The 25,361-nt window shown below is 44.3% G+C and overlaps 2 protein-coding genes across 2 annotated transcripts in view; both read left to right on the forward strand.

Annotated features, from left to right (window-relative positions):
- The window catches only part of LOC135549732 (zinc finger protein 40-like), an 82,988-nt gene extending 66,301 nt beyond the window's left edge, over positions 1-16,687 (forward strand). The window contains 7 exon segments of the mRNA XM_064979985.1: positions 372-6,184; positions 6,375-6,502; positions 6,655-6,830; positions 11,767-11,865; positions 13,894-14,287; positions 14,289-14,436; positions 14,777-16,687. Coding sequence (XP_064836057.1) covers positions 372-6,184; positions 6,375-6,502; positions 6,655-6,830; positions 11,767-11,865; positions 13,894-14,287; positions 14,289-14,436; positions 14,777-15,988 — 7,970 coding nt within the window. The 3' untranslated portion in view covers positions 15,989-16,687.
- Positions 16,688-21,509: 4,822 nt separating this feature from the next.
- Positions 21,510-24,962, forward strand: edn1 (endothelin 1). Its single transcript, XM_064979986.1, has 5 exons — positions 21,510-21,804; positions 22,099-22,258; positions 22,368-22,517; positions 22,900-23,016; positions 23,968-24,962. Exons 1-5 carry the CDS (start codon positions 21,744-21,746, stop codon positions 24,086-24,088), a joined length of 609 nt encoding a protein of 202 aa, XP_064836058.1. The 5' UTR covers positions 21,510-21,743; the 3' UTR covers positions 24,089-24,962.
- The last annotated feature ends 399 nt before the right edge of the window (positions 24,963-25,361 follow it).

The raw sequence follows: 25,361 nt of genomic DNA on the forward strand, positions 1-25,361 counted from the left end.
CCAATTAATCAACAAAACAGAGGCTTGGTAGCACAGTTTGCAGGGTGGTTTCTTCTAACACAGGCCAAACCATATTTTTTATCTGGTTGGTGAATTCCTGGTGAATCATATCTATTCTTCTCAGTGAAGATCCTCATAGCATATCAGATGATTTTTATTTTGCATAAACTGCAGCTCAGGCTGTAGAGCTTGGCGCTTGCAACTCCAAAGGGTCATGCGTTTGATTCCCGCTGGGACCACCCATACGTAAAATGAATGCACGCATGACTCTAAGTCGCTTTGGATAAAAATGTCTGCTAGCATGTTGTTATTGTATATTATATAATATTATTTCAATATGCATGCCAATTTCTCTTTTGTTTGCTTTACAGGGATCAATGAGGGTGGTCGAAGAAGTGCAGATAACATAAAGGCACTGAAGAGGAAAAAGGTTGTGGCAGAAAACCAGCTGAAGAAAATACCCAAATCTCCCGTAAAGAAGTCCTTGCAGTCCAAGACCTCCGTGGCAACACTCCAAGCTGCCTCGTCCAAGGAAGCCGCACCCTCTTGCTCCTACCCCAACAGCCCTTCTCAAAACCCTGCCAGCTCACCAAGCCAGAACCGAGGTACGGAGTATGTCCAGCCTAATGCTGAATCCTCTGAGGGAGTGACATCCTCCATTGACAATGATAGGCTAAAGCAGAGAGATACGTCCTTCTCAAAGCCACAGTCTCTCGATCCCATCAGTGGTAAAGAGGAATCTGTCTCTGGTGTTGGGGAGTCTCAGCAGCTCAAGGACAGTAAGAGTGGCGAAACAAGCTGTGAAGGTGACTCTCCTTACCATGCTAGCGCTCCCCTTGAAGTCTTGCTCAGGGCTATGGAATCAGACTTCAGCTCCTTGTCAGAAAATAAAAAATCCTTTCCAGTCACAGCCGTTGAAAAACCTGGCCGAACTCTTTCTGCTCAGTCTAATAGTGAAGTAAATGCTATGCCAGCTATACATTTTGGACTCCAAACTCAGCCTGCGCATATGCAGAATGACTTTGTAAATAAACACGAGACCTACACAATGCACTCCTCTACCCAGGCTGTTCCCTTGCAGACTTTGCAGCTTGCTACCCAGCATTTCAGCAACTGTGGGGAAAAGCCTGGCTTGCAGATGAGCTTCAGTACTGGCTCCTCCGATACCCTAACTCATTCACCTGTTCCCTCAGGCTCCAATTCCTTGCCTCGGAGCCAGCCGCCGGTGGTGCACACATGCCAGTCCCTATCGGCTAGTGTCCCTAGCACCATTCAAGTCCCTGTTACACCTGGTTACAACCCAGCCCAGATGGCCACGGTTGTGAACTTTGGGCTTGAACAGATGTGTAGCATCTCAGCAAAGGACCAGAAGCCTAAGAAGCAGGGGAAGTATGTGTGTGAATACTGCAGTCGGGCATGTGCAAAGCCCAGTGTGTTACTCAAGCACATCAGGTCTCACACAGGAGAGCGTCCCTACCCATGTGTTACTTGTGGCTTCTCATTCAAAACTAAGAGCAACTTGTACAAGCATAAGAAATCCCATGCTCACGCAATAAAACTGGGGCTTGTGGCGCGTTCTGACTCTGGAAGTGGGTCCCTCTCCGTGGAGTCTGACAAAGCACTTGGAACACATTCAGATGTGGAGGAAAGTGGGGACAGCGATGAGGAAAGTAGCACAGCAGACCTAGACCCTGACTCATCACAAAGCAGTGTTGCAGCGTTCTCTGAGAGCAGTTTGCTGAGTGCAGGCACAACACAAGGCAATCATGGGGATGCAGGGGAACCATCAGCTGTTTTCCCTCTGAGTCAGAGGGGCTATGAGTCCAAAGGGACAGCTAGCCTACCAAAAGTGGTCGTATATCCTGTCAATGTTTCCCCTCAGCGGGCGGACAGTCCAAGAGTCACAGACTCCAGCCCTGAGCAGGCTACTGCCCAGCGGCAAAAGGACTTCCAAACGGCACATCTGAGGTCCAGCATCACCGTCCTGTCGTCCTTGAAAGAGGTGGATTGCACAAACCCCTTACAGGATGCAGCAAGTGAGGATGAGGATCAGCAGTGCAGGACTCCACCAGGAGGCGGACATGGTCAGCTTCAGAGGCAGCAAGCCACAGACTTTTCTCAGCAGCAGCAGGGCAAGTGTCTGCTTAGTCCTCGCAGTTTAGGCAGCACAGACTCTGGTTACTTCTCACGTTCTGAAAGTGCAGACCAGGCCATGAGTCCTCCGAGTCCCTTTGTCAAAATAACCCCACCAACAGACATGGATGTCACCAAAAATGTACTTCCTAATCTCCCTGCAGTGGTTGCCACTGCCATGCATGTAGCTTCTGTGGAGAAGCCACGTGTTGTGCAAGGACAAATGCGTCCTCCGTTAGAAACAAAAGCACTCTCTCTTGAGGAACGAATCTCAAAGTTAATATCGGACAATGAGGCAGTGGTTGACGACAAACAACTGGACAGTGTCAAACCAAGAAGGACTTCTCTTTCTAGGAGAGGTAGCATAGACTCCCCCAAGTCATATATATTTAAAGACTCTTTTCAATTTGACCTTAAACCAATGGCGAGACGGTCGAGTTCCAGCTCAGACATACCCAAGTCCCCCTTCACCCCCACAGAAAAATCTAAGCCAGTATTTCTTCTATCTGTACCCAATCAGTATACACCAATGGACTGTTTACCAATAACAAGAAGTAATTCTATGCCCACAACTCCAGGGCACTCGGGTCTCCCACCAAACATTGTCCAGCAACCCCACCCACTACGGATCTGTCAGTCCTTTGATGACAAAATTAGTTCCTTAAACGATGATGTGTTTTCATCTGCCCCCTCTACCCCAAATCCAGCAATACATTCTCGTACTCTTGTACGACAAGTAGCAGTGGAGGATTTCTCCACAAGTGAGGGCCTTACCTCAGTCCGTTCCATGGACGAAGGTTACCATGGGTCTAGCATCTCCACTGAGTTAATGCAAAGAAGCAGGTCTTTTGAGCATGCACAAGACCGAAACCGAAAGCCTTTGCAGAGCAAAGGCACAATGTATGAATGTGAGACCTGTCGCAATAGGTACCGAAAACTAGAAAACTTTGAAAATCACAAGAAATTCTATTGTTCAGAGCTCCATGGTCCGAAAAACAAGCCAGTATCTGTCAAAGAGACTGAGCAGGATGTTTTTCAACATGTCATGCAGCAGCCGTTAGTCCCCAGAACAGTTATTTCAGGAATAATGGACCAACAGCAATCATTTAGAAAAAGAAGGAAAATGAAGAGTGTTGGTGACGATGATGACCAATCACCAACTGACACCAATCCCCCATGCTCTGTCAGTTTTGATTCTTGCCAACTATCAACAGCCAGTTCAGGTCGGCCATTTTCTCAGCACTCTATCATGGTTGATCTACAGCCTAAAAGCAACCCACCGCAAATAACTCAAAATCAACTAGTAGCAAGAGGTACAGATGCATCAGAATCAAGACTGTCACCGATCAGAGAAACCCAGGTTAACACCTCTGGTAAAGAGAGAGGCGACCTACAGAGGCAAGGCAGCGGTACATCAGTTATCAGACACACCAACTCTTTAAGCAAGCCCAATTCCTTTGAGACTTCTGAATCTATTGACAGGGCCTCTCCTGTTGATTTCATGTACAAAGATGGCCATAGCACAGGAAAAACTAAGACCGATGCTACTGCCAATATTTCATTAGAAAGCTACCATGAAAAGATGTCCATTCCTAAATGTGCCGACCAGGGGAAACAAGGGATGGAAAACCGTGTCGACAGCACTTTAGCAGCAGTGGCTGAGAGCTGTGCTGCTGTCCAGCAGTCTCGTCTGGTTCGCCAAAATAACATTCCTGAAATCCTGGTCACAGAGGAACCCGATCGGGAGCATGACGGTCAGAGCACTGAGCAAGGGGAAAAGGTTGCAGATACATTCAACTGGCCCCAGAGGAGCGAGAGCCTGTCCAAACTACCGACAGAAAAGCTTCCACCCAAGAAAAAGAGAATTCGTCTGGCTCAGATGGAACACTCCTCTGGAGAATCAAGCTTCGAGTCCTCACTATCTCGTAGCCTCAGCAGAGACAGTAGCCTCTCAAGATGCTCCAGTATCTCAGCCTCCTTCGACCGGGATGAGCCATCCAGGTCAGAAAGCCCCTCCAGAGGAGAATTTGTGAACAAAATATCTGAGCATCAAGGGCTACCAATAGCCTTCAACACCCTGGGGGTCCCTGGCATGATAAGACGTGCTGCCTCAGAACAGATCAGTTGCACTCAACCCTCAGTGGAGATCTTGTGCGACTATCGCAGCAAGTCCTTTGACTTTGGCAGTGTCTCCCCCAGCAGGTCTTTGCCACCCAACAGGTCAATGTCACCAATGGAACTGCCAACGAGTGCTCAAGCCTTCCCGTCTGTACAGGTACCTCTCATTGAAAGGCGAAGGGGGCCCTTGGTACGCCAGATGTCTTTAAAGATTGGGCCAGAGAGTCAGCAACATGTCGGGAGGCATGCCATACCTCTCCAGAGGCTCCCCACTGTATTCTCTACATCTCAGCAGAGGCCTCAACAGACTACCAACAAGCCACCCCTTGCCCAACCCTTTATTGTGCATTGTGGAGAAACTCTCCCTCAGAAGAATGAAAGAATGGTGCAAAGCATTAACTTGGGCAGCCAAGGTCAACTGCCTCAAATTCATGGCCTTCCACACCCTTGGCACCTAACGTCGAGGGTTCAGACATGCCAAAATGTACAGCAATCTGTGGTTCATGTCGTGGTTGGCCAAGAAGATGCCCAGAACAACTCAGATGACTCTCAAGACAAAAGCTTTGTGCCCAAATACCAACTGCAGTGTCCTGCTCTGAGACCAAGCCAAACATACTCTCTCTCTACCACACAGGGTACTCAGACAACTTTGCCCGTCTTAACAATACCTATTGCCAATCAGATGCAAAGTATTTTGAAGTCTTCAGATGTTCTCCACAATGTCTGTGTGGCACAACCGTGTTTTCAGATTGTAAGCAATAAGACACAATCAATAGTCTTGCCTGTAAGCCTACAAAATGACCCACCTTCTCAAAACCTACCAGGTGCTCTCCAATTGCCACAGATACTGATAACTCATGAGCAGATGCACCCTTCCCTCTCTGTGACCAGTAACCTGTATGTTGTAGATACTGACACAAAGACTGTACCAGAAATGAACAAGGACAGGCCTCCAGCATCTACTAGCCTTCAAGTAAAACACGGTTTAGTTTCCAATACCCAGAACCATATTGGTGAAATTCAAAGAGCTCCCTCCCTGGGGTCCTTACACTGCACACAGAAAATGGCAGCTGTGACCCTTTGCCCACAACAAGAGCCCATTGCCTCAAGCAAGAGAATGCTCTCCCCTGCCAACAGCTTGGATATCGCCATGGAAAAACATCAGAAGCGAGCAAAGGATGAACATGGTGCTGCATGCCTCACTGATGGCAGGTCAGTCAACTACCTGAACTCCAAGATGGCGGAGGTAACTAGGCAACGGAAGCTGATGCTAGTCCGGCAGGTGTGCACCACTGAACCGGTGGACAGTCCCATTGAAACTGAGGCCCCTCCACTGCAACACGAGAAACCAGTAGGTGAAAAGGACGCCCAGACTCCTAAGAACTGCAAGACTATAACACCTGAAAGCACCGGAAAGGATGAACCATCTTCTGTAGTTCCCCAGGAACAACCACGCTCTGCATTAAACATCGCTCCAGGGAGTCATGTCTCCTCCTCTGTGCCAGCTAACGCCTCCCTGAAGCCTCAAGACAAGAGCGAGGAAGAGAGATGGTCTCCCGCCAAGTCTCCCATTAGGCCCTCGACATTCCATGGACAGGTGAAATTGGCCTCATCTGTATCTGTCGTCAACACACGAGACAGTCATCGCCTGTCTTTCCCCAGCCTGAAAACTGCCACCACCTTTACTTGGTGTTACCTGATGAAGAGGAGGCCTCTGCATGTTCCACAGACGGACCAGAAGGTCTCGGCCTACTCCACCTGGGCGGTGAGCCCCAACAACCCCAACCCACTGGGCCTGCCCACCAAAGTGGTGATGTCTCTCTTTGACTCCAAGCAGAACTCGAAAAAAATACACTACACAGAGGCCATAACGACAAGTATGAAATCCGACATCTTGGCCTATTCAAGCAAGCTAAAAGACGTCATGCCTAAGGTAAGAACCAAACGTTAATTGCATTTTTCACATTTATTTGTAGAATTATCTGTGTTTAATTTTCCATAATTTAATCCCTTAATCCATTTAAATATATCCATAATTTCATGATACAAATTTGTGAAGGGCATGTCACATTATCTTTTCTGTCTTGTACTTAGTTATTTTCTCAATTCAACTTACTTCCTAGGTCCTAAAGCCTCAGAAAACTGAGAATAACAGCAAAGTGCAACCTGAGAGTCAGGTGAGCAGCGAGTCAGACAAGGATTCTTCCTCATCCAAAATAGAGCCACGGAGGGTCAAAATATTTGATGGAGGGTAGGTGTCTTAACCGTGATATAAATATTTTCATTGTCCCTTCAATTTGATTAGTTATTGGATTCAGTTATTGGATTCAGTTATTGGATTAAGGATTCAGTCATGTTGGGTGTATGCCCTTATTGTTTTTCACCTTCTTGTGAACCCTGCAGATTCAAATCTAACGAGGACTATGTCTATGTGCGTGGGCGTGGTCGTGGTAAATACATCTGTGAGGAGTGTGGGATCCGCTGCAAGAAGCCCAGCATGCTGCGTAAACACATCCGCACCCACTCTGACGTACGGCCCTACCACTGCACCCACTGCAACTTCTCCTTCAAGACTAAAGGTCAGAGCTTACCGCAGCAGTAGCGTGGTTTGGTTTCTAATAAATAAATCAATAGCTGTTATATCTGTAAACTGCTTATAAACCCTTTATAAATACAAGTTATATTATAACGTAATGTATATATTACATTATAAACTGGGAGGTTTGTGCCCGGAATTCTGATTGGCAGAAAGCCATGGTATATCAGACCGTATACCACGGGTATGACAAAACATCGTATTTTTACTGCTCTAATGACATTGGTAACCAGTTTATAAACTGAGCAAAAACAGAAACGTGCTCACAGTCAATTGCGTTTATTTTCAGCAAACTTAAAATGTGTAAATATTTGTATGAATATAACAGCATTCAATAACTGAGACATAAACTGAACAAGTTCCACAGACATGTGACTAACAGAAATTGAATAATGTGTCATTGAACAAAGAGGGGGGGTCAAAATCAAAAGTAACTGTCCGTATCTGGTGTGGTCACAAGCTGCATTAAGTACTGCAGTGCATATCCTCTTAATTGGACTGCAAGTTCTTGCTAGTTCTTGCGGTGAGATGTTACCCCAATCTTCCACCAAGGCACCTGCAAGTTCCTGGACATTTCTGGGGTAATGGCCCTAGCCCTCAACCTCCGATCCAACAGGTCCCAGACATGCTCAATGGGTTTGAGATCCGGGCTCTTCGCTGGCAGAACACTGATATTCCTGTCTTGCAGGAAATCACGCACAGAACAAGCAGTATGGCTGGTGGTATTGTCATGCGGGAGGGTCATGTCAGGATGAGCCTGCAAGAAGGGTACCACATGAGGGAGGAGGGATGCCCTCCCTGTAACGCAGCATTGTAACACAGCATTAAGATTGCCTGCAATGGCAACAAGCTCAGTCCGATGATGCTGTAACACACGCCCCAGACAATGACGGACCCTCAACCTCTAAATCGATCCCGCTCCAGAGTACAGACCTCGGTGTAATGCTTCCTTCAACGATAAACATAAATCCGACCATCACCCCTGGTGAGACAAAACCACGACTCGTCAGTGAAGAGCACTTTAAGCCAGTCCTGTCTGGTCCAGCGACGGTGGGTTTGTGCCCATATGCAACATTGCTGCCGGTGATGTCTGGTGAGGACCTGCCTTACAACAGGCCTACAAGCCCTCAGTCCAGCCTCTCTCAGCCTATTGCGGACAGTCTGAGCACTTATGGAGCGATTGTGTGTTCCTGGTATAACTCGGGCAGTTATTGTTGTCATTCTGTACCTGTCCTGCAGGTGTGATGTTAGGATGTACCGATCCTGTGTAGGTGTTGTTACACATGGTCTGCCACTGCGAGGACGATCAGCTGTCCGTCCTGTCTCCCTGTAGCACTGTCTTAGGCGTCTCACAGTACGGACATTGCAATTTATATCCCTGGCCACATCTGCAGTTCTCATGCCTCCTTGCAGCATGTCTAAGACACATTGAGGCAGATGAGCAGGGACACTGGTCATCTTTCTTTTGGTGTTTTTCAGAGTCCGTAGAAAGGCCTCTTTAGTGTCCTAAGTGTTCATAACTGTGACCTTAATTGCTTACCGTCTGTAAGCTGTTAGTGTCTTAACGACCGTTCCACATGTGCATGTTCATTAATTGTTTATGGTTCATTGAACAAACATCAGAAACAATGTTTAAACCCTTTACAATGAAGATCTGTGAAGTTATTTGGATTTTTATGAATTAATAGCAGTAAGGCTCCTCGGGGGTTTGTGATATATGGCCAATGCACCACGGCTAAGGGCTGTGTCTAGGCACGCCAATTTGGCTCATGCTTAAAAACAGCCCTTAGCCATGGTATATTGGCCATATACCACACTCCCACAGGCCTTATTGCTTAATTATACCAGTAGCATGGTTTGGTTTATAATAAATTAATCAACGTGTTATTGCTTTTATTAATTATCTATAAGCATTTAATAAATTATAATCCTAACAATTAATAATAATAATAACTGTAAACTCATCTTTTTTTTTTACAATTTGTATTATTTATAAACAATTTATAATGTGTAACATTATGTAAAGTGTTACCATTATTTGTAACTCAAGATGTTACATTTTTATTTGATCATCAAAAAAATTCAGAACCCACTTACACCTGCTATAAATAAAAGGGTTTTATCTTAATATGTAAGATACACCTTATATACCTTTGGTTTACATTAAATTAACCAATGGGTAACAGGTGTTTATTACAGATTTATAAATCAATAATATCTTAAAACGAATTATTATAATGTACGTATAATATATATCTTAAAGTGTTAACATTATATTATCACATTTGATTTGATTTATTTGTAACTCAAGATAGCTATTTGCTTATCTACAGGTCTGGGATCAATTCAAATTGAAGGCATTCAGTAATTTAATATTCAAAAATTGAAAAACTTTTCCAATAAATATCTTATACTCCTCAGTTTATTGAGAAGTCATTGATGCTGTTTTTCATTTTGTATTTTTGTATTAAAAGTGACACTACCGGTCAAACATTTTCAGACAGCTACTCATTCAAGGGTTTTTCTTTATTTGTACTATTTTCTACATTGTGGAATAATAGTGAAGACATCAAAACTATGAAATAACACTTATGGAATCATGTAGTAACTAAAAAGTGTTAAACAAATCAAAATATATTTTATATTTGAGATTCTTCAATTATCCACCCTTTGCCTTGATGACAGCTTTGCACACTCTTGGCATTCTCTCAACCAGCTTCATGAGGTAATCACATGGAATTCATTTCAATTGACAGGCGTGCCTTGTTAATTTGTGGAATTTATTTCCTTCTTAATGCGTTTGAGCCTATCAGTTGTGTTGTGACAAGGTAGGGGGGTATACAGAAGATATCCCAATTTGGTAGAAGACCAAGTCCATATTATGGCAAGAACAGCTCAAATAAGAAAAGAGAAATGACAGTCCATCATTACTTTAAGACATGGTCAGTCAATCCAGGAACATTTCAAGAACTTTGAAGTTTCTTCAAGTGCCATCTCAAAAACCATCAAGCGCTGTGATGAAACTGGCTCTCATGAGGACCGCCACAGGAATGGAAGACCCAGAGTTACCGCTGCTGCAGAGGATAAGTTCGTTAGAGTTAACTGCACCTCAGATTGCATCCCAAATAAATGCTTCACAGAGTTCAAGTAACAGACACATGTCAACATCAACTGTTCAGAGGAGACTGTGTGAATCAGACCTTCATGGTTGAATTACTGCAAAGAAACCGCTACTAAAGGACACCAAAAAGAAGACGAGAATTGCTTGGGCCAAGAAAAATTAACATTGGACCGGTGTCCTTTGGTCTGGAGTCCAAATTGGCGATTTTTGGTTCCAACTGCCGTGTCTTTGTGAGATGCGGTGTGGGTGAACAGATGTGTGTATTTCCCACCATAAAGCCTGGAGGAGGTGTTATGGTGTGGGGGTGCTTTGCTGGTGACACTGTCTGTGATTTATTTAGAATTCAAGGCACAGTTAACCGGCATGGCTACCACAGCATTCTGCAGTGATATGCCATCCCATCTGGTTTGGGCTTAGTGGGACTATCATTTGTTTTTCAACAGGACAATGACCCAACACAACTCCAGGCTGTGTAAGGGCTATTTTACCAAGGAGGAGAGTGGTGGAGTGCTGCATCAGATGACCTTGCCTCCACAATCACCCAACCTAACCAAATTGAGATGGTTTGGGATGAGTCGGACCGCAGAGTGAAGGAAAAGCAGCCAACAAGTGCTCAGCATATGTGGGAACTCCAAGACTGTTGGAAAAGCATTCCAGGTGAATCTGGTTGAGAGAATGCCAAGAGAATTCTGTCATCAAGGCAAAGGGTGGATATTTGAAGAAACTCAAATATATCAAATGTATTTTGATTTGTTTAACACATTTTTGGTTACTACATGATTCCATATTTGTTATTTCATGGTTTTGATGACTTCACTATTATTCTACAATGTAGAAAATAGTACAAATAAAGAAAACACGTTGAATGAGTAGTACTTCTAAATCTTTGGACCCGTAGTGTACTTCCTGAATTGACTGCCTTCAATCTGAATTAACTCCAGCCCTATAGATAAGCAAATAGCTATCTTGAGTTACAAATAATGCCTAGCAGTAGCTGCTGCCTGTGACAGGCTTTGGTGTCATAAGGGATGTGCACAGAAAACAGTCACATTGTCATATTTCTTTGGGCAAGAAAACAAGAATTGTGAGGCCAATAACGTAATGTTCAATCAAATGACAGGATAAAAAATCTTAAATGACATGTGTGGGCAGACATGAATTGCCTGCCAAGATATTGCACTTAATTCCTTTGTTTCTACTTTTTAAGGCCCTTTTTACTTTCAATAGCACATAACTGAGTTTCGCTCTAATCCTTTTCCTGTTAGAAGCCTCGATGGTTTTGAAGACTTTGTCTCTCTCTCTGTCTTCTAAAAGAGGCAGGATGATTCACCATTCTCGAACCTGTCTACCCACGCGGCACTGCAGAACAGTACTCGGTGTCAGAGCATCATCCCACGTTCCTTTAAAAACATTTATTTATCAATTACTCACCCATTACATGCAGCCTGCCTAGAGATAGTGGCGCAATCTCAAATGGCACCCTATTCCCTATGTAGTGCACCAGTTTTGACCAGACCTTATCGGCCCTAGTTAAAAGTGGTGCACTATGTAGGGAATAGGCTGTCATTTGGGGCACAGTCAGTGCTCTCAGACTTACGTAAGCTCCTCCTGTGGTGTGTAAGCTTGTCCCACCTTAACGAACTTGTGGCCTTCTTTCTTCAAAAAAAGAAATGATGTGGTTATGATGTGATGTTTGCTTTTTATTTCAAAATGGTCCTCTACTTGTAAAGAGCATCTCATTTTTATATTGCTGCTATGCATTGATGTTTATATTTAAAACTTAAATCTCTTCTTACAGGGAATCTGACCAAGCATATGAAGTCCAAGGCTCACAGTAAGAAGTGCATGGAGATGGGGGTGTCTGCAGGCCTCGAGGACCATGATACAGAGGACTCAGGTACTTCACGTTTCAGCATCGACCCGCTGTCATAGGGCCCCTATGTGCTGGCTATTTTAAAAATGAATTCACTGTTACGGTAAATGAGTGAGGAGGTGTGGAGTCAGGCTCAGAGAGCAAAAGATGTGGGAAAAAACACGCTTTAATGTCCCGGAAAAATGACATGAACAAAAGTAGGAAAACAAGTGATCAGAAATATAAACGGACAGCGCGAAACCCAAAATACAAACAAAATACACTCAAACATAGAAGAGACGAACAAGCCTGCACGAAAGAGAAGCGGGCTGAACAAACTATATATAACCCTACCCTAACAACCAAACAAGAAACAGGTGATACCAATTAGACAAAACCAAAGGAACACAGAACAACGGATCGGTGATAGCTAGTAGACCGGCGACGACGACCACCGAGCGCCACCCGAACAAGAAGGGGAGTCACCTTCGGTAATATTCGTGACATTCACCACAGATCTGTAATACACACAGGAAATGATGGGCAAAAATGTTAAAATATATTTACAAAATACCATAAATATTAATGTATCAAAATAAACTACATCGTACTAAAATACATGTATTTTGCATTTTAAAATACAGAAATACATTTGCAATTAGGTGGCCCGAACAGCAACAACATTCGCTGTAACGGTTACAGAACTGTTTTACTTGCTATGACTGTGATATGTTGTTGTTCATCTACCTTAGTTGAATGTACTGACTATAAGTCACTCTGGATAAGAGTGTCTGCTAAATGACCAAAATTTACATACAAAAATTAACTGCAAATCACACTGGGTATTATTATTGGCCTTGTTTTGGGGCAGAGCTCATTAGAATAATACTCAGAATGCTTTGCAATTGTACATTTTACATATACATGTATATTTAGTTAATTTAGCAGACACTCTTATCACGCCATAGTGTCATCAGACTTCTGATAACAATACAGAGTGAAAGGGGGTCACAATATGGTGAACCGCTATAAAAAATAGTGTAGAAAAGTATTTTGTATTTAGAAAATACAAATTACAGCAACCAAATGATCTTGTTACAAAATAAATTGGAGTGTAGTTCAGCCCATTGTAATATAAATGACAAAATACTAAATAGTAATTTAAATATATATTTCAAATACATGTAACAGAAATTCTGCCCATCTCTGCACACAGGTGTACTGACGTATGTGATAGGATAGCTGTTAAAGTCAGTTCATCACAGGTTTGAAAGAGAGCATAAACCAACAGGAATTAACGTATTCCTCTTAGTTCAAAGGGATATTACAGATTTGTAGTAATATTTGTGTTTTTTCACTTACAGTATCAGAACTCTTAATCCACACAGATCCCATAGCTAAACTGGGATGCGCTAGCATTCAGATTTAAGCCTGTGTTTATAACACAAAATGTGAATTTGATTTGGAAGGTTTACACCAATCTCATATGGATTCTAACAACAGAATCACCCTTTCCTTTAGTTCCCGAAAATGACTTCACACAGCTATGAAATGCCGATTCCCTGTCTGCGTAGTGTAGCCATGCCAATCAATAGCCATGATGCCACTGCTAGGTTTCTAATTCTAAATGTAGCTTCTTTATCAGTTAACTGGGAGTACACGTGGGCGGCGTGCACAGGCAGTGTTTAGAAGGGAAATTGCTGCGTCTAATTTTAGAAAGAGAGAGGGAGAGAGGCAGAGGCTAAAAGGCTTTCTATGGTCCCAGGCCGATAGGATATTTGTTTTTCTCCTTCTGCCTCCTTCAATGCTAGGTTGCATCCCAAATGGCACCCTATTCCCTATATAGTGCTCTACTTTTGACCAGGGACCTATACCCTTTCGGATGCACTCATTGTGTACTCAATCTTAATGCTATTCATTGCCAAGTTTTCTTACTTTAGGAGTGGGATATAGAAGCAGTGCCAGATATAGGATTTCCAAGGCCCCCATATGACTGTGTCAATGTTGGTTAATAGTTTAACATATTGACACTGCTGTCTCGTATACTAAGTGCCCTCTATATCTCTACCCCAGGAGACCGTAGCCAGGTGGGCAGTACAGACCGCCCAGATTCAGACGGAGAGGACTCGGAGGGCGCTGACGATGACAACGATGATGACAACGAAGAAGAGGAAGAGGACAGCCAGGCTGAGTCGGGCCTGTCCACCAACCCCTCGGTCTCGGCCAGCCCCCAGCACATACCCTCCTCCCTCCAGGCTGAGCTTCCTCCCAGCTCCCTCCTGGCTCAGATGTCCATCCACCACCACCACCCAGCTCCCCTGTCCCTCCCCCAGCTCCCCGCATCCGACTCCCACACCCACCACACCCACGACGCCTCAGACACAGAGTCCGTGCCCATGCTGAGCCCCGTCTCCCTGGTCAAGCAGATGTCAATCTCCGGAGGGTGCTCAAGCCCTGGCCCCCCACCTTACTCCCCACCCCCACACCTCCGACACTGAGTCGGTGCACATGATGAGCCCTGTCTCGCCGTGCAGGCAGATGTCCATCGACTACCCCGATGTTGACGTGCCCCCTAGTCCCCCCGTACCAGGCAAGGGCTGCTCCAAGCTCGGCCAGGTGAGACCCACCATGTTTTCCTCATCCCATCCTCTCTCTCTCCATCCCTCTGTCCCTGTCTCTCTGCACTTTCATACCCAAACTATTTTCCTTGAATCCCGCATGTGAGACACTTCAGCAAAGTTGCTCTGAATGCTTGAAAAGGTGAATACATTTCTGATGGGCAGCTTGTTAAAGGCTTGTTTTCTAGTAACAGATGATCTTCTCATGTCTTCACTGAGTTTTTCCTGTGAAAATATATGGGGAGTATGTTCAGTGTTTGTCCTGTTTGCAGTGATAAGACATGTAGAGTATGTAAAGGTCATAATTACTCATTTTATAAATATTTGCTGTTTCCCAGGATGGCTCTCCCACCCTACCAATGAGTGAGCCAGGTGTCCCTTTCGGGACAGATGTCAGCACTCAGACCGCCTCTTTCACCCCCCAGACTTCCTCCTACAGCCCCTGGCACTTTCCCTCCCAGGGCCCGACCCAAGGATCAGGGGCCACACAGGGGACACATACCCACCTCTTCAGCCACCTGCCTCTGCACTCCCAGCAGCCCTCTTGCTCCTCCTACAGCATGGTACCCGTGGGGGGCATCCAGCTGGTGCCAGCTGGCCTGCCAGCCTACTCCACCTTCGTGCCCATCCAGGCTGGCACTGTCCAGCTCACCATCCCTGCAGTGAGTGTCATCCACCGGAATACCAGTCCACTCCCGTTCCCCAAATCCTCTAACTCCCCCCAGCCTGAGGGCTCTTCCTTGACCCTCACCAACCAGCCCCTGGTGGTTCAGGAGCCCATCAGCAGTATCATGCCCTGCTTCCCCCTGGGGCAGGTCACCGGACTTCAGGCCCTTGGGGCCTCCCAGCAGACGCTGCAGTCCATGGGTCTGGAGACCATCAACGTCATGGGACTGACCAGCTCAGGAGGCCTGACCTCCACTCAGCTGCTGTCCCAGCACGGCCTGACGCTCAACGCCACCCTGGGCCTGCAGGCCCTGACTGCCAGCACCAGCTCCCAGAGCAGCATGGGCCCCCACCATCACCACACCCACCACACACCCATCCCCGGCCTGCAGATCCTCAACATTGCCCTGCCCGCACTCATCCCCTCGCTCAGCCCTCTCTCCGCCCTCAGTCCCCTCCCTGGACCCTCTGAGAGGCAGGGCAGCCCTGAGGCCCAAGGGGCCACCCGACTCTCCTCTCAGACTGAACTAGGACCCTTGGTCAGCTGTCCATCTGCTGCATCATCCCTTCCCACTGCCACCATGAGAGGATGTCCTGCCCAGGAAATGACATCATCAGTCAGCAGACCCAGCAGCTCTGGGCACAGGAGCTACGGAGGCTCTGATCACACGCAGACTCCCGGGAAGGAAGGGAGGGTTACAACATCTCTACCACAACCCTCCCCGGCTCCAGCTGCTGAGGGGGGTGTTGAGCGGGCAGGGGGAGCCAGTGAGCCTGTCATGCCTCGGAGGCAGTTGATGCTGTCACGGCAGCAGGTGACGGAAGACTTTATCGATGACTCAGCATCAAGCGATGACGAGGACCGACTGGTCATCGCCACCTGAAACCCCCAGTCGAATAGCCTGGTCAAATGAAACCGAATGCTGAGCTTACAATGGTATCGCAGCATCCAATCTGGGTTACCAGGCTACCTATCGAAAAGCTCTTTCTTTGTTCTCTTTTTGTAATGCTTGTCACTTTCTAAGACTGAAAACACTTCAGGGTGGGTTTGTTACTCTGCAAATCACCTTTCAAAGCACAGTTTCTGACATTCATATTGTATGTGCAATCATAAATGATAATTATTATTATGATGATGATGAGAATGATGACCAATCGTTTTTCTTTTTAAAAAATTTGTCAGCTTCAGACAATTTTTTTTTGTACATGTTGTATAGACAATTGTGCCTTTTTGGAGATACTTGTTTTAGGAACCTGTAAATAATACCTTAAATTCAGCAGTTGCTTGTGTTTATTTCGATGACATGGAAGTGAAAATAGAGGATAACAATTTTATTTTGGAAGGTTTTATGTCAATCGTAAATTTATGGAAAAATAAATGTGTTGTACTGGTATATGTACATTTCTATGGATTTGGGGCATTGTTTCTGTGTACAGATGTTGTGTTCAACTATTTATTATATTCCATTTAGTGCCCATGATTATTCATAAATCCATAGGTATGTGTAATATGGTAGCTTTACATTGCGGTATCAATATTATTATCAACTGTATCAGTAAAACCTTGTTTACAAATGTACAAATGGTATTCATGTTTTTTTGTCTCAGATGCACCTAAGTTTTCACATTTAATAAAATGTCATACTGTTTAGAAGATGGATTAGAGTTCTGGACCACATATGACAAAAGCCTTTTTCTTGATCATATGTACAACATTTTATCTCACATGCAGCAAAAGTTCACGGATTAAAAACAAAAACATGAGCTTTTCCAATGCCACGGTTCCCCAATGCTCTACATAATTTCACAATCAGCCTTATAGTGGATTTCATATTCCGTGGGAAAGAGCCATTTTCATCAGGAATGCTCTCGGAGGGCACTGACCAAACAAATGCAATCAGACCTCTATCACACTAGACCAGAGAGAGAGTGAACATCAGTGAGGAAGAGAACGTATTGCTCATCTCAAGAGTTTTTACAGTAAGACTCCTCATTACTCTAGTGAAACTGTGTATGCGTCCCAAATGGCACCCTATATTCCCTACATAATGCACTACTTTTGACCAGAGCCCTATTGGCCCGATATAGAGAATAGGGTGCCGTTTGGGATGTAGATGGTGACTTATCTGCCTATCATGGTTTGAGAGAGAGAGAGAGTCTGCCTCTGTTATTCAGTTAGTTAGTAGTTGTTGGGGCCTGAGGTGGATCCTGGGATGAGGCAACAGAGACGCCTAGAGGGCAATAGCCCTTCCTGTTAGAGCCGTGGGTGTAGTGTAGTGGAGCGATAGCCCTTCCTGTTAGAGCCGTGGGTGTAGTGTAGTGGAGCGATAGCCCTTCCTGTTAGAGCCGTGGGTGTAGTGTAGTGGAGCGATAGCCCTTCCTGTTAGAGCTGTGGGTGTAGTGTAGTGGAGCGATAGCCCTTCCTGTTAGAGCCGTGGGTGTAGTGTAGTGGAGCGATAGCCCTTCCTGTTAGAGCCGTGGGTGTAGTGTAGTGGAGCGATAGCCCTTCCTGTTAGAGCCGTGGGTGTAGTGTAGTGGAGCGATAGCCCTTCCTGTTAGAGCCGTGGGTGTAGTGTAGTGGAGCGATAGCCCTTCCTGTTAGAGCCGTGGGTGTAGTGTAGTGGAGCGATAGCCCTTCCTGTTAGAGCCGTGGGTGTAGTGTAGTGGAGCGATAGCCCTTCCTGTTAGAGCCGTGGGTGTAGTGTAGTGGAGCGATAGCCCTTCCTGTTAGAGCCGTGGGTGTAGTGTAGTGGAGCGATAGCCCTTCCTGTTAGAGCCGTGGGTGTAGTGTAGTGGAGCGATAGCCCTTCCTGTTAGAGCCGTGGGTGTAGTGTAGTGGAGCGATAGCCCTTCCTGTTAGAGCCGTGGGTGTAGTGTAGTGGAGCGATAGCCCTTCCTGTTAGAGCCGTGGGTGTAGTGTAGTGGAGCGATAGCCCTTCCTGTTAGAGCCGTGGGTGTAGTGTAGTGGAGCGATAGCCCTTCCTGTTAGAGCCGTGGGTGTAGTGTAGTGGAGCGATAGCCCTTCCTGTTAGAGCCGTGGGTGTAGTGTAGTGGAGCCATAGCCCTTCCTGTTAGAGCCGTGGGTGTAGTGTAGTGGAGCGGGTGGGAAGAATGTTGCCAAGTTAGAATACCCACCAAATCAGAGACATGGAGAGAGTGAGGGTTATCCGTAGCCTTTTTACTTTCAGAGCCTACCTTGTTTGTGCAACCCCAAAGCGGCTTCATGGTCTGTTATGCTATAGGTCTACTCCAAAGCCCTTTGAGATGGCGCCTATAATAAGGCTGAAAGAAGCTGCTTTATAGGGCTCTTATGAATAGGAATCTGAGGCTCTGCTCCCTGCATCATAGGCTGATGTTCTGACTGGAAAGGAGCCAGACAGGCTGTCCTGTCCTGTAGCCATTAGCACAAGCTGTTCCTTGGCCAATGGAAACTGTCTAACACCAGGCCCTTGATTAGGCCCGTCAGAACTGTTTGACTCAGAATGTTTTACTTTTATGTTTTTCCACATTGCACCGCTTTGTACCCCAGTCACTTTCCATCATTAGTAAATATGGAGCTCGATTCCCCCATCAAATTGTTTACAACAGTCAAATTTGCTACCAAAGCCTTCCATAGGGCTGTTCAAATTGGGATTAAACGTAGCTCAGGTGGTAGAGCATGGATCTTGCAATGCAAGGATAGTGGGTTCAATTCCCAGGACCAGACATGCGTAAAAAAATGCATGCATGACTAAGTTGCTTTGCATAAATGCACCGACTAAATGGCCTAGATAATCGGTGATGATGTCATCATTAACTTTTGGACCAGCCTTTGCCTAAGGTTACAAAAGAGCACTTGAGGTGAATTGCATTCTTTGATAATTTATTTAATGTATCTACTTTATTTGGCCTAAATGTTGCTAATAGATTGCCATTTTAACTGCCTTAATTTCCACACTCAAATGAGCATGCAGAAACAGGTTGGCATACTGCAAATATCTTATTGCTAACCTTTATAAATGTATGCAAAGTAGGCCTACAATCAGACCGGACACGGATCAATGAAAGCATGATAAAGTGTACAGGGGTGTCAAGAGCACTTTCCATGAACACTGTTTTCCACAATGGCAGTATAGCCAGAATAAAGTGATGGCAGAGCACTCCCCAGCTGTGGCGGGCCTCTCTCTACCTTTTCACACCATCTTTAGTTTGGCAGAGGGAAAATATACTTGGTGCCATTTTGGCCAAACCATGTATCAGAGGTAACTTTTTGTGACATTATGTTGTGTGTAATAAATGCGTAATACTGTATTTCAAATACATAGCGTCAAGTTGGCTCATTATTTATATTACATTCTCCTTGCAGTTTTGGGTCTTTATGCAGTAGGAAAGCTACTTTGGTTCGAAATATTAGTATCGATTAAATAGGTCTATACAGAAATCCCTGATGGACTGGGGCCTAGACCCAATTTACTCTCTATAAGCAAGTGGGTTATATATCTCAAAGCCTTCCTACGTGTATATTCAAAAAACAAGTGGGTTATATATCTTAAGGCCTTCCTATGTGTATATTTAAAAAACAAGTGGGTTATATATCTTAAGGCCTTCCTACGTGTATATTCAAAAAACAATTATAGATCTAACTTCATTTGAATATACCTACAACTTTTTAAACATTTTTTTTTAATTAATCAATTTACCACAAAATGGTTTTGTTAAAATATCTCCAAAAATTGTGATGACACACAGGACATTTTTGTTGAGCAAGAGCAGTGGCAGACAGGAAAAGTGTTACACAATGCTTCCATACAGAATCTTTCCAGATCCTTGATATCCTTCATCTGCTCTTATGGACTGCCCTTTTCAATTCAAACCACATGGTTTCAATAGGGTTCAAGTCCGGAGACTGAGATGGCCATTGCAAAAAATTATTTTGTGGTCAATTAAGCATTTCTTTGTGGATTTTGATTAGGCCTTGTGCCTGGGTTATTGTCTCACTGGAAGTCAGATTTTGATTAGGCCTTGTGCCTGGGTTATTGTCTCACTGGAAGTCAGATTTTGATTAGGCCTTGTGCCTGGGTGATTGTCTCACTGGAAGTCAGATTTGGATTAGGCCTTGTGCCTGGGTGATTGTCTCACTGGAAGTCAGATTTGGATTAGGCCTTGTGCCTGGGTTATTGTCTCACTGGAAGTCAGATTTTGATTAGGCCTTGTGCCTGGGTTATTGTCTCACTGGAAGTCAGATTTGGATTAGGCCTTGTGCCTGGGTTATTGTCTCACTGGAAGTCAGATTTTGATTAGGCCTTGTGCCTGGGTTATTGTCTCACTGGAAGTCAGATTTGGATTAGGCCTTGTGCCTGGGTTATTGTCTCACTGGAAGTCAGATTTTGATTAGGCCTTGTGCCTGGGTTATTGTCTCACTGGAAGTCAGATTTTGATTAGGCCTTGTGCCTGGGTTATTGTCTCACTGGAAGTCAGATTTTGATTAGGCCTTGTGCCTGGGTTATTGTCTCACTGGAAGTCAGATTTTGATTAGGCCTTGTGCCTGGGTTATTGTCTCACTGGAAGTCAGATTTTCAAAGTCAAACTCACCACATGTGTTCATGGCTGAAGATATCTATTTTCATGTAATCTGCCCATTGCACAGCTTGGAGTTTGATATTATGGCATCGGCACTCGGATTGGAACCGGTGCTGTCGTCAGATGACATGAAAATAGAGCTCTTTGGTCACGCACAGCAGTAGTGGGTTTGGCGTTGAAAAACAAAAGCATATTCAGAAAAGTAGGCCTACCTCATACCTAAGGTAAAATATGGTGGTGGATGTTTGATGTTATGGGGCTATTTCACTTCCATTGGTCCTGGGGCCCTTGTTAACTTGGATCTTCCAGCAAGACAATAACTCGAAGCACTTCTCAAAATCAACAAACACACACACACACATGTTATTTTACAACAAAATTAACATTTTGCAATGTCCATCTCAGTCACCGAACTTGAACCACAATTCAAAACCTGTGGTTTGAATTGAAGAGGTCAGTCCAGTTCTCCAATCAAGCCTGTGTAGTTATCCTCGCAAGGAGAGAGTGCTAGAGTATTGAAAACAGGGGCGCCCATTTTTATCAAGGGTGCCAAAAATGATGGACCTGACTATACATTCTATGGAAATTCAAACGGTTTAGAGAACTGATGCGATTATAAAGCTAATACATTGATACTTGGTCGCCATCTACTGTAAAATGTGTGCATTTACGTCTTCAGAACTTCCTTGGTCAAAACTTGGCTCGCGTCGCCGCCTGCCTCCCGGCGCCTCCATCCACAGTTCTTATCTTGGGCTGCACGTTGCTTGTCGGTGATTATTAACAAACAGCATTGTCTACGAATAAGTCAAAGGACAAAACTGTTTACACGCGACTGCAGGGGGGAGGGAGGAGGTGGTAAGTGCTTAGTATATAAAGGGCAGAAGGTGCACATTGGGAGGCACTGACAGAACCGTGCCAGTGGAATGCTTTTGCACTCCTTTGTGGACGTACCTTGTATGCGAACCTACGCAGTTGGCATCCGTGTCGCTTTTTGCTGGCTTTTTGGAGCCTTTTCATTAAAAGGGGAATATTCCATTTTGTGAACAAGATTATTTTAACTGTACTAAAGAAATATAAAAAATGGATTTTAGAATACTTTGCTCCATGTTGTCAATGATGTACTCTGGCATTTTACATGCGGGTAAGATCTTCCAAAACGAGCCTCATGTTTGAGCAACTATTGAATATCTTTGTTTTCAGTATTATTTGATTCACTTTTTTAACATGAATGGCCACAATAGGCTAGGTAACAACACATATATTTTACACTCTTTAATCCTGAAGCGGCATAATGAATCCAACACAATAACTGCGCAATCGTATTCGATAAATTACAATAGCCTATGCAATAGCATATTATGTTTTAATTGCTGGCATAGGTTTTTCAATATAATAGTATTCAATTTAGGTAATTAACCTACTTTCTCCCACACAGTCTCATCCGCTCCTATGGAAGAGGATACAGCGGCTTCCACAACAGCCACCCCGGTGCCAGTGCACCACATCAGGAACAAGCGATGCTCCTGCGCGACGTTCCTGGACAAGGAGTGCGTTTACTTCTGTCACCTGGACATCATATGGGTCAACACGCCTGAGTAAGTCACTTTTCCGACCGACAATTGATTATATTTCTTCTATTCTATTGTTACATTTAATGTAACTGGCTTGGTTACAGTGGGCTAATAATTTCGTTAATTTCTTTAGGCGCGTGGTTTCCTACGGTCTGGGCAACGCTTCCAGAAAGAAGCGCGCTATCAAGGATCCCGCCATCTCCAAGCAGGACCCTCGCTGCAAGTGCGTCCATGAAGATGACAGCACATGTACAAACTTCTGTCAGCTTGACATTTACCTGAGGTACAACATGTTATATAATATTAGCCAAATAACGTTAGTTAAAACATGTCAAAAACGTCTTACATTATGTTATTAGCCTAATATTTTGGGTAATTACGCGCGTTCCATTCTGCTACTGCTATGTGGATGTTGCAACATTTGTAGTTTATGATCAATAAATCACCCGTGTTTGGTATTTCAAAACGCCTTTTCTATTTATATTGGCAAGCTATTCAATTCGATTCTCATTTGAGCTGTCAACAATGCAAATCACCGTAACCTGTGTGAACAGGTTTACACGTCGTCTTGTTATTTCCCCCCCTTAAATGTTTCGAAACGATATAATTAATGGAAACCCGACTGACTCTATGTTCATGTCTTGTGTACTTTCGCTCTTCTTCAGATATGCTGCAGCAGCAGTAACGCCAGACACAGCGATCCACCCCGCCGTGGGCGCTGACTGTGCTGAGAGGCATCAGTGCAAACACAAGTTTGCAGCCAAAACGAGTAGGATTAAAAGGTAAGAAGAGAATACCACAGGTCTATTTGCAAAATAAATGGACATTGTAATTATAACCTCACGAAAGATAGACGTAATCTAGCAGAGTGCATACTTTCTCCGTGGGTAAAACTGTTGAAGGATCTGTGCCGCTGTGAAGCTCAGGCGGCACGCATTGTATAGTCAAAGGGAGACATTAAAAGACGTAATTTGAGAGAGTGCTGGCCCTCAAGCATAGTATATTATATTATGGGAGAGAGTCTCACTGAAATATGAAATGTAAGAATGTGAAAGTTTAGAAACAACAAAGAAACAGTTTTCTTTCTCTAATTTATTTATGTGATGGAATTTCCCCACTCAGACTATGAGGGCATGTATCACTTTCCCTTGCATAAATGTCATAGTGATCCCTGTAATGGAGCCTTCATCTGGCACAGCTCTTCTCATGTGGCATCAGGGTTGGAAACCTACCCCCGCTCAGTCAGGCGCCAGTGTCTGCTCACATTCATAAAATGGAAACATATATGGCAAATTGCTGAGCATTTAGGTTTGACGTGTCAAAAGAAACCTGCAGGCGAGACATATGTAGGATCTTAATTTGAGCCAGTTTGTTACAGCAGGAAAATAATCCTGCAACTACATGAAATGTGAATTACTCTATGTGGATTATAGTAAATATAAATTTTTCGTGAAGGGAAAACAGTCTGAAATTTCAAAGTGGACTTTTAAACCTCAAGTACACTGCATGTTTACATTTATTGCATTGCAAGAAAGTTCTCCTGCAACGGGGTGACCAAATTAAGATCCTACATCTGATTTGACAGGCCAGGCCAACCTTGTGGTTTTAGAATGCAAATAAACATCACCTGAATTCAACAGTCTTTATAGCCCTTCAGGGGATAAATACAGTTGTATTGAATTGAGTTAAGTCTAATCATTGGTGTCTAATGGGTCTCTCCTATTTCTCTCCAGGGTGAAATACAGAGACCAAAAAGCAGTGGGCCCCTCAGCTCTTCAGGCCACAGTCAAAGCTCGCTTGCTGCTGGAGAAATTGATGGTGGGACAACAACACAGGGCACGAGAAGAGAGATGAGAAGGGAGATGTCCACATACTCTGTCTCACACACAGAGAGGGCAGAGATTCATCTATCTCTCTCTATCCACCTGTCATTGGGGACCCATATGCTTTGGTCCCTCGAGATGCATTGGATACTCCACAGGAAGCCTGCTACTGGACTCCATGTTGGCTCAGTCACGGTGTGGGTCATTAAAGGGCAGTGATGGTGGGTGCAGTGTCAGAAAGATGCAGATGGTTGGAGACACATGCAGGAGAAATGCAATGAACTTGAGTCAACTTTATTGACACCACATCCTAAAGACAAAGACGGACACTCGATGGTCCTCCTGTGTACTGTTGACACACCTTTGGACTTCAGCAGCAACCCTCAAACAGAACTTCAGATCATAGCTAATAAATTGAATGGCTGAAAGTGTACTCTATGCATGCCTCTGATTATCACTGGATTTGAGGGACAGCTACTCAACAGCATCAGAAGCACTGTTGCTGCTACAGTGTATCCTGTCCAAGGTTCTTGTGTCTGCTCTCTCAAGAAAACATTGGATTCATAGAAGATCACAATCTCATAGACTTATTGAATTGACTCTATGACCTGGCATAATAAGAAACACAGCTGATTGATTTCAGGCGTTATCACAGTTTGACTAAGTTTCACTACTTTAGTGTTTGCTGATGATATTTGGTTCTATTTATTGCTGTCTGAGATTTCTCTATACATATTGTATAATAATTAATGCACATTGTTCTGTCCCTATGTTTTATTTATTCAATTTATTTATAGCCATATTGGCCCCATCCATGTGATAATTGTATGTCATTTCTGTGAAATGCTTTTGTCGCCAAGATACATTTGGCAAAACTTAGGGAAATAAATTGTCACACTTATTTAAAATCACTAAATCTCTCCTGGTATTCCTTCTGTTACACTCACATCACATTTTCTCAAAAACACCAAATGAGATGGTTCAATTCAAGTAGTTATAGAGATGCATCAAAGTGTTTAGTGATAAAACAAAAGGTGATAAAATCAGATTTATGAATAATCCTTAGAACGATTGAGTTCAGATCAGTGACCTTTCACCGAGTCTGAGCTCTTGCCTCTTTGTTTATCATCTGAATTACAGAGCAGCAGAGAAACCACAGCAGTGGGAATGGGATCTGTACTCACAAAGCTGTTTTAACATGCAATTCACTTCACTGCTACACACAGCCAGGTAATACCAACCACAGGCAGCCTCTGAAGACTGGTTTGCATCCCAAATGGTTTCCTATTCTCTATGTAGTGTAC

This window comes from Oncorhynchus masou, chromosome 12 (genome assembly GCF_036934945.1).
Source record: "Oncorhynchus masou masou isolate Uvic2021 chromosome 12, UVic_Omas_1.1, whole genome shotgun sequence".
Taxonomy (NCBI): domain Eukaryota; kingdom Metazoa; phylum Chordata; class Actinopteri; order Salmoniformes; family Salmonidae; genus Oncorhynchus; species Oncorhynchus masou.

Bases quoted from the DNA above. Each gene is read 5' to 3' on its own strand.
- edn1 (XM_064979986.1), top strand. From the start codon at position 21,744: ATGGATTTTAGAATACTTTGCTCCATGTTGTCAATGATGTACTCTGGC. The intron at 22,259-22,367 runs GTAAGTCACTTT...TAATTTCTTTAG, and splicing joins ATATGGGTCAACACGCCTGA to GCGCGTGGTTTCCTACGGTC. The intron at 23,017-23,967 runs GTAAGAAGAGAA...ATTTCTCTCCAG, and splicing joins AAAACGAGTAGGATTAAAAG to GGTGAAATACAGAGACCAAA.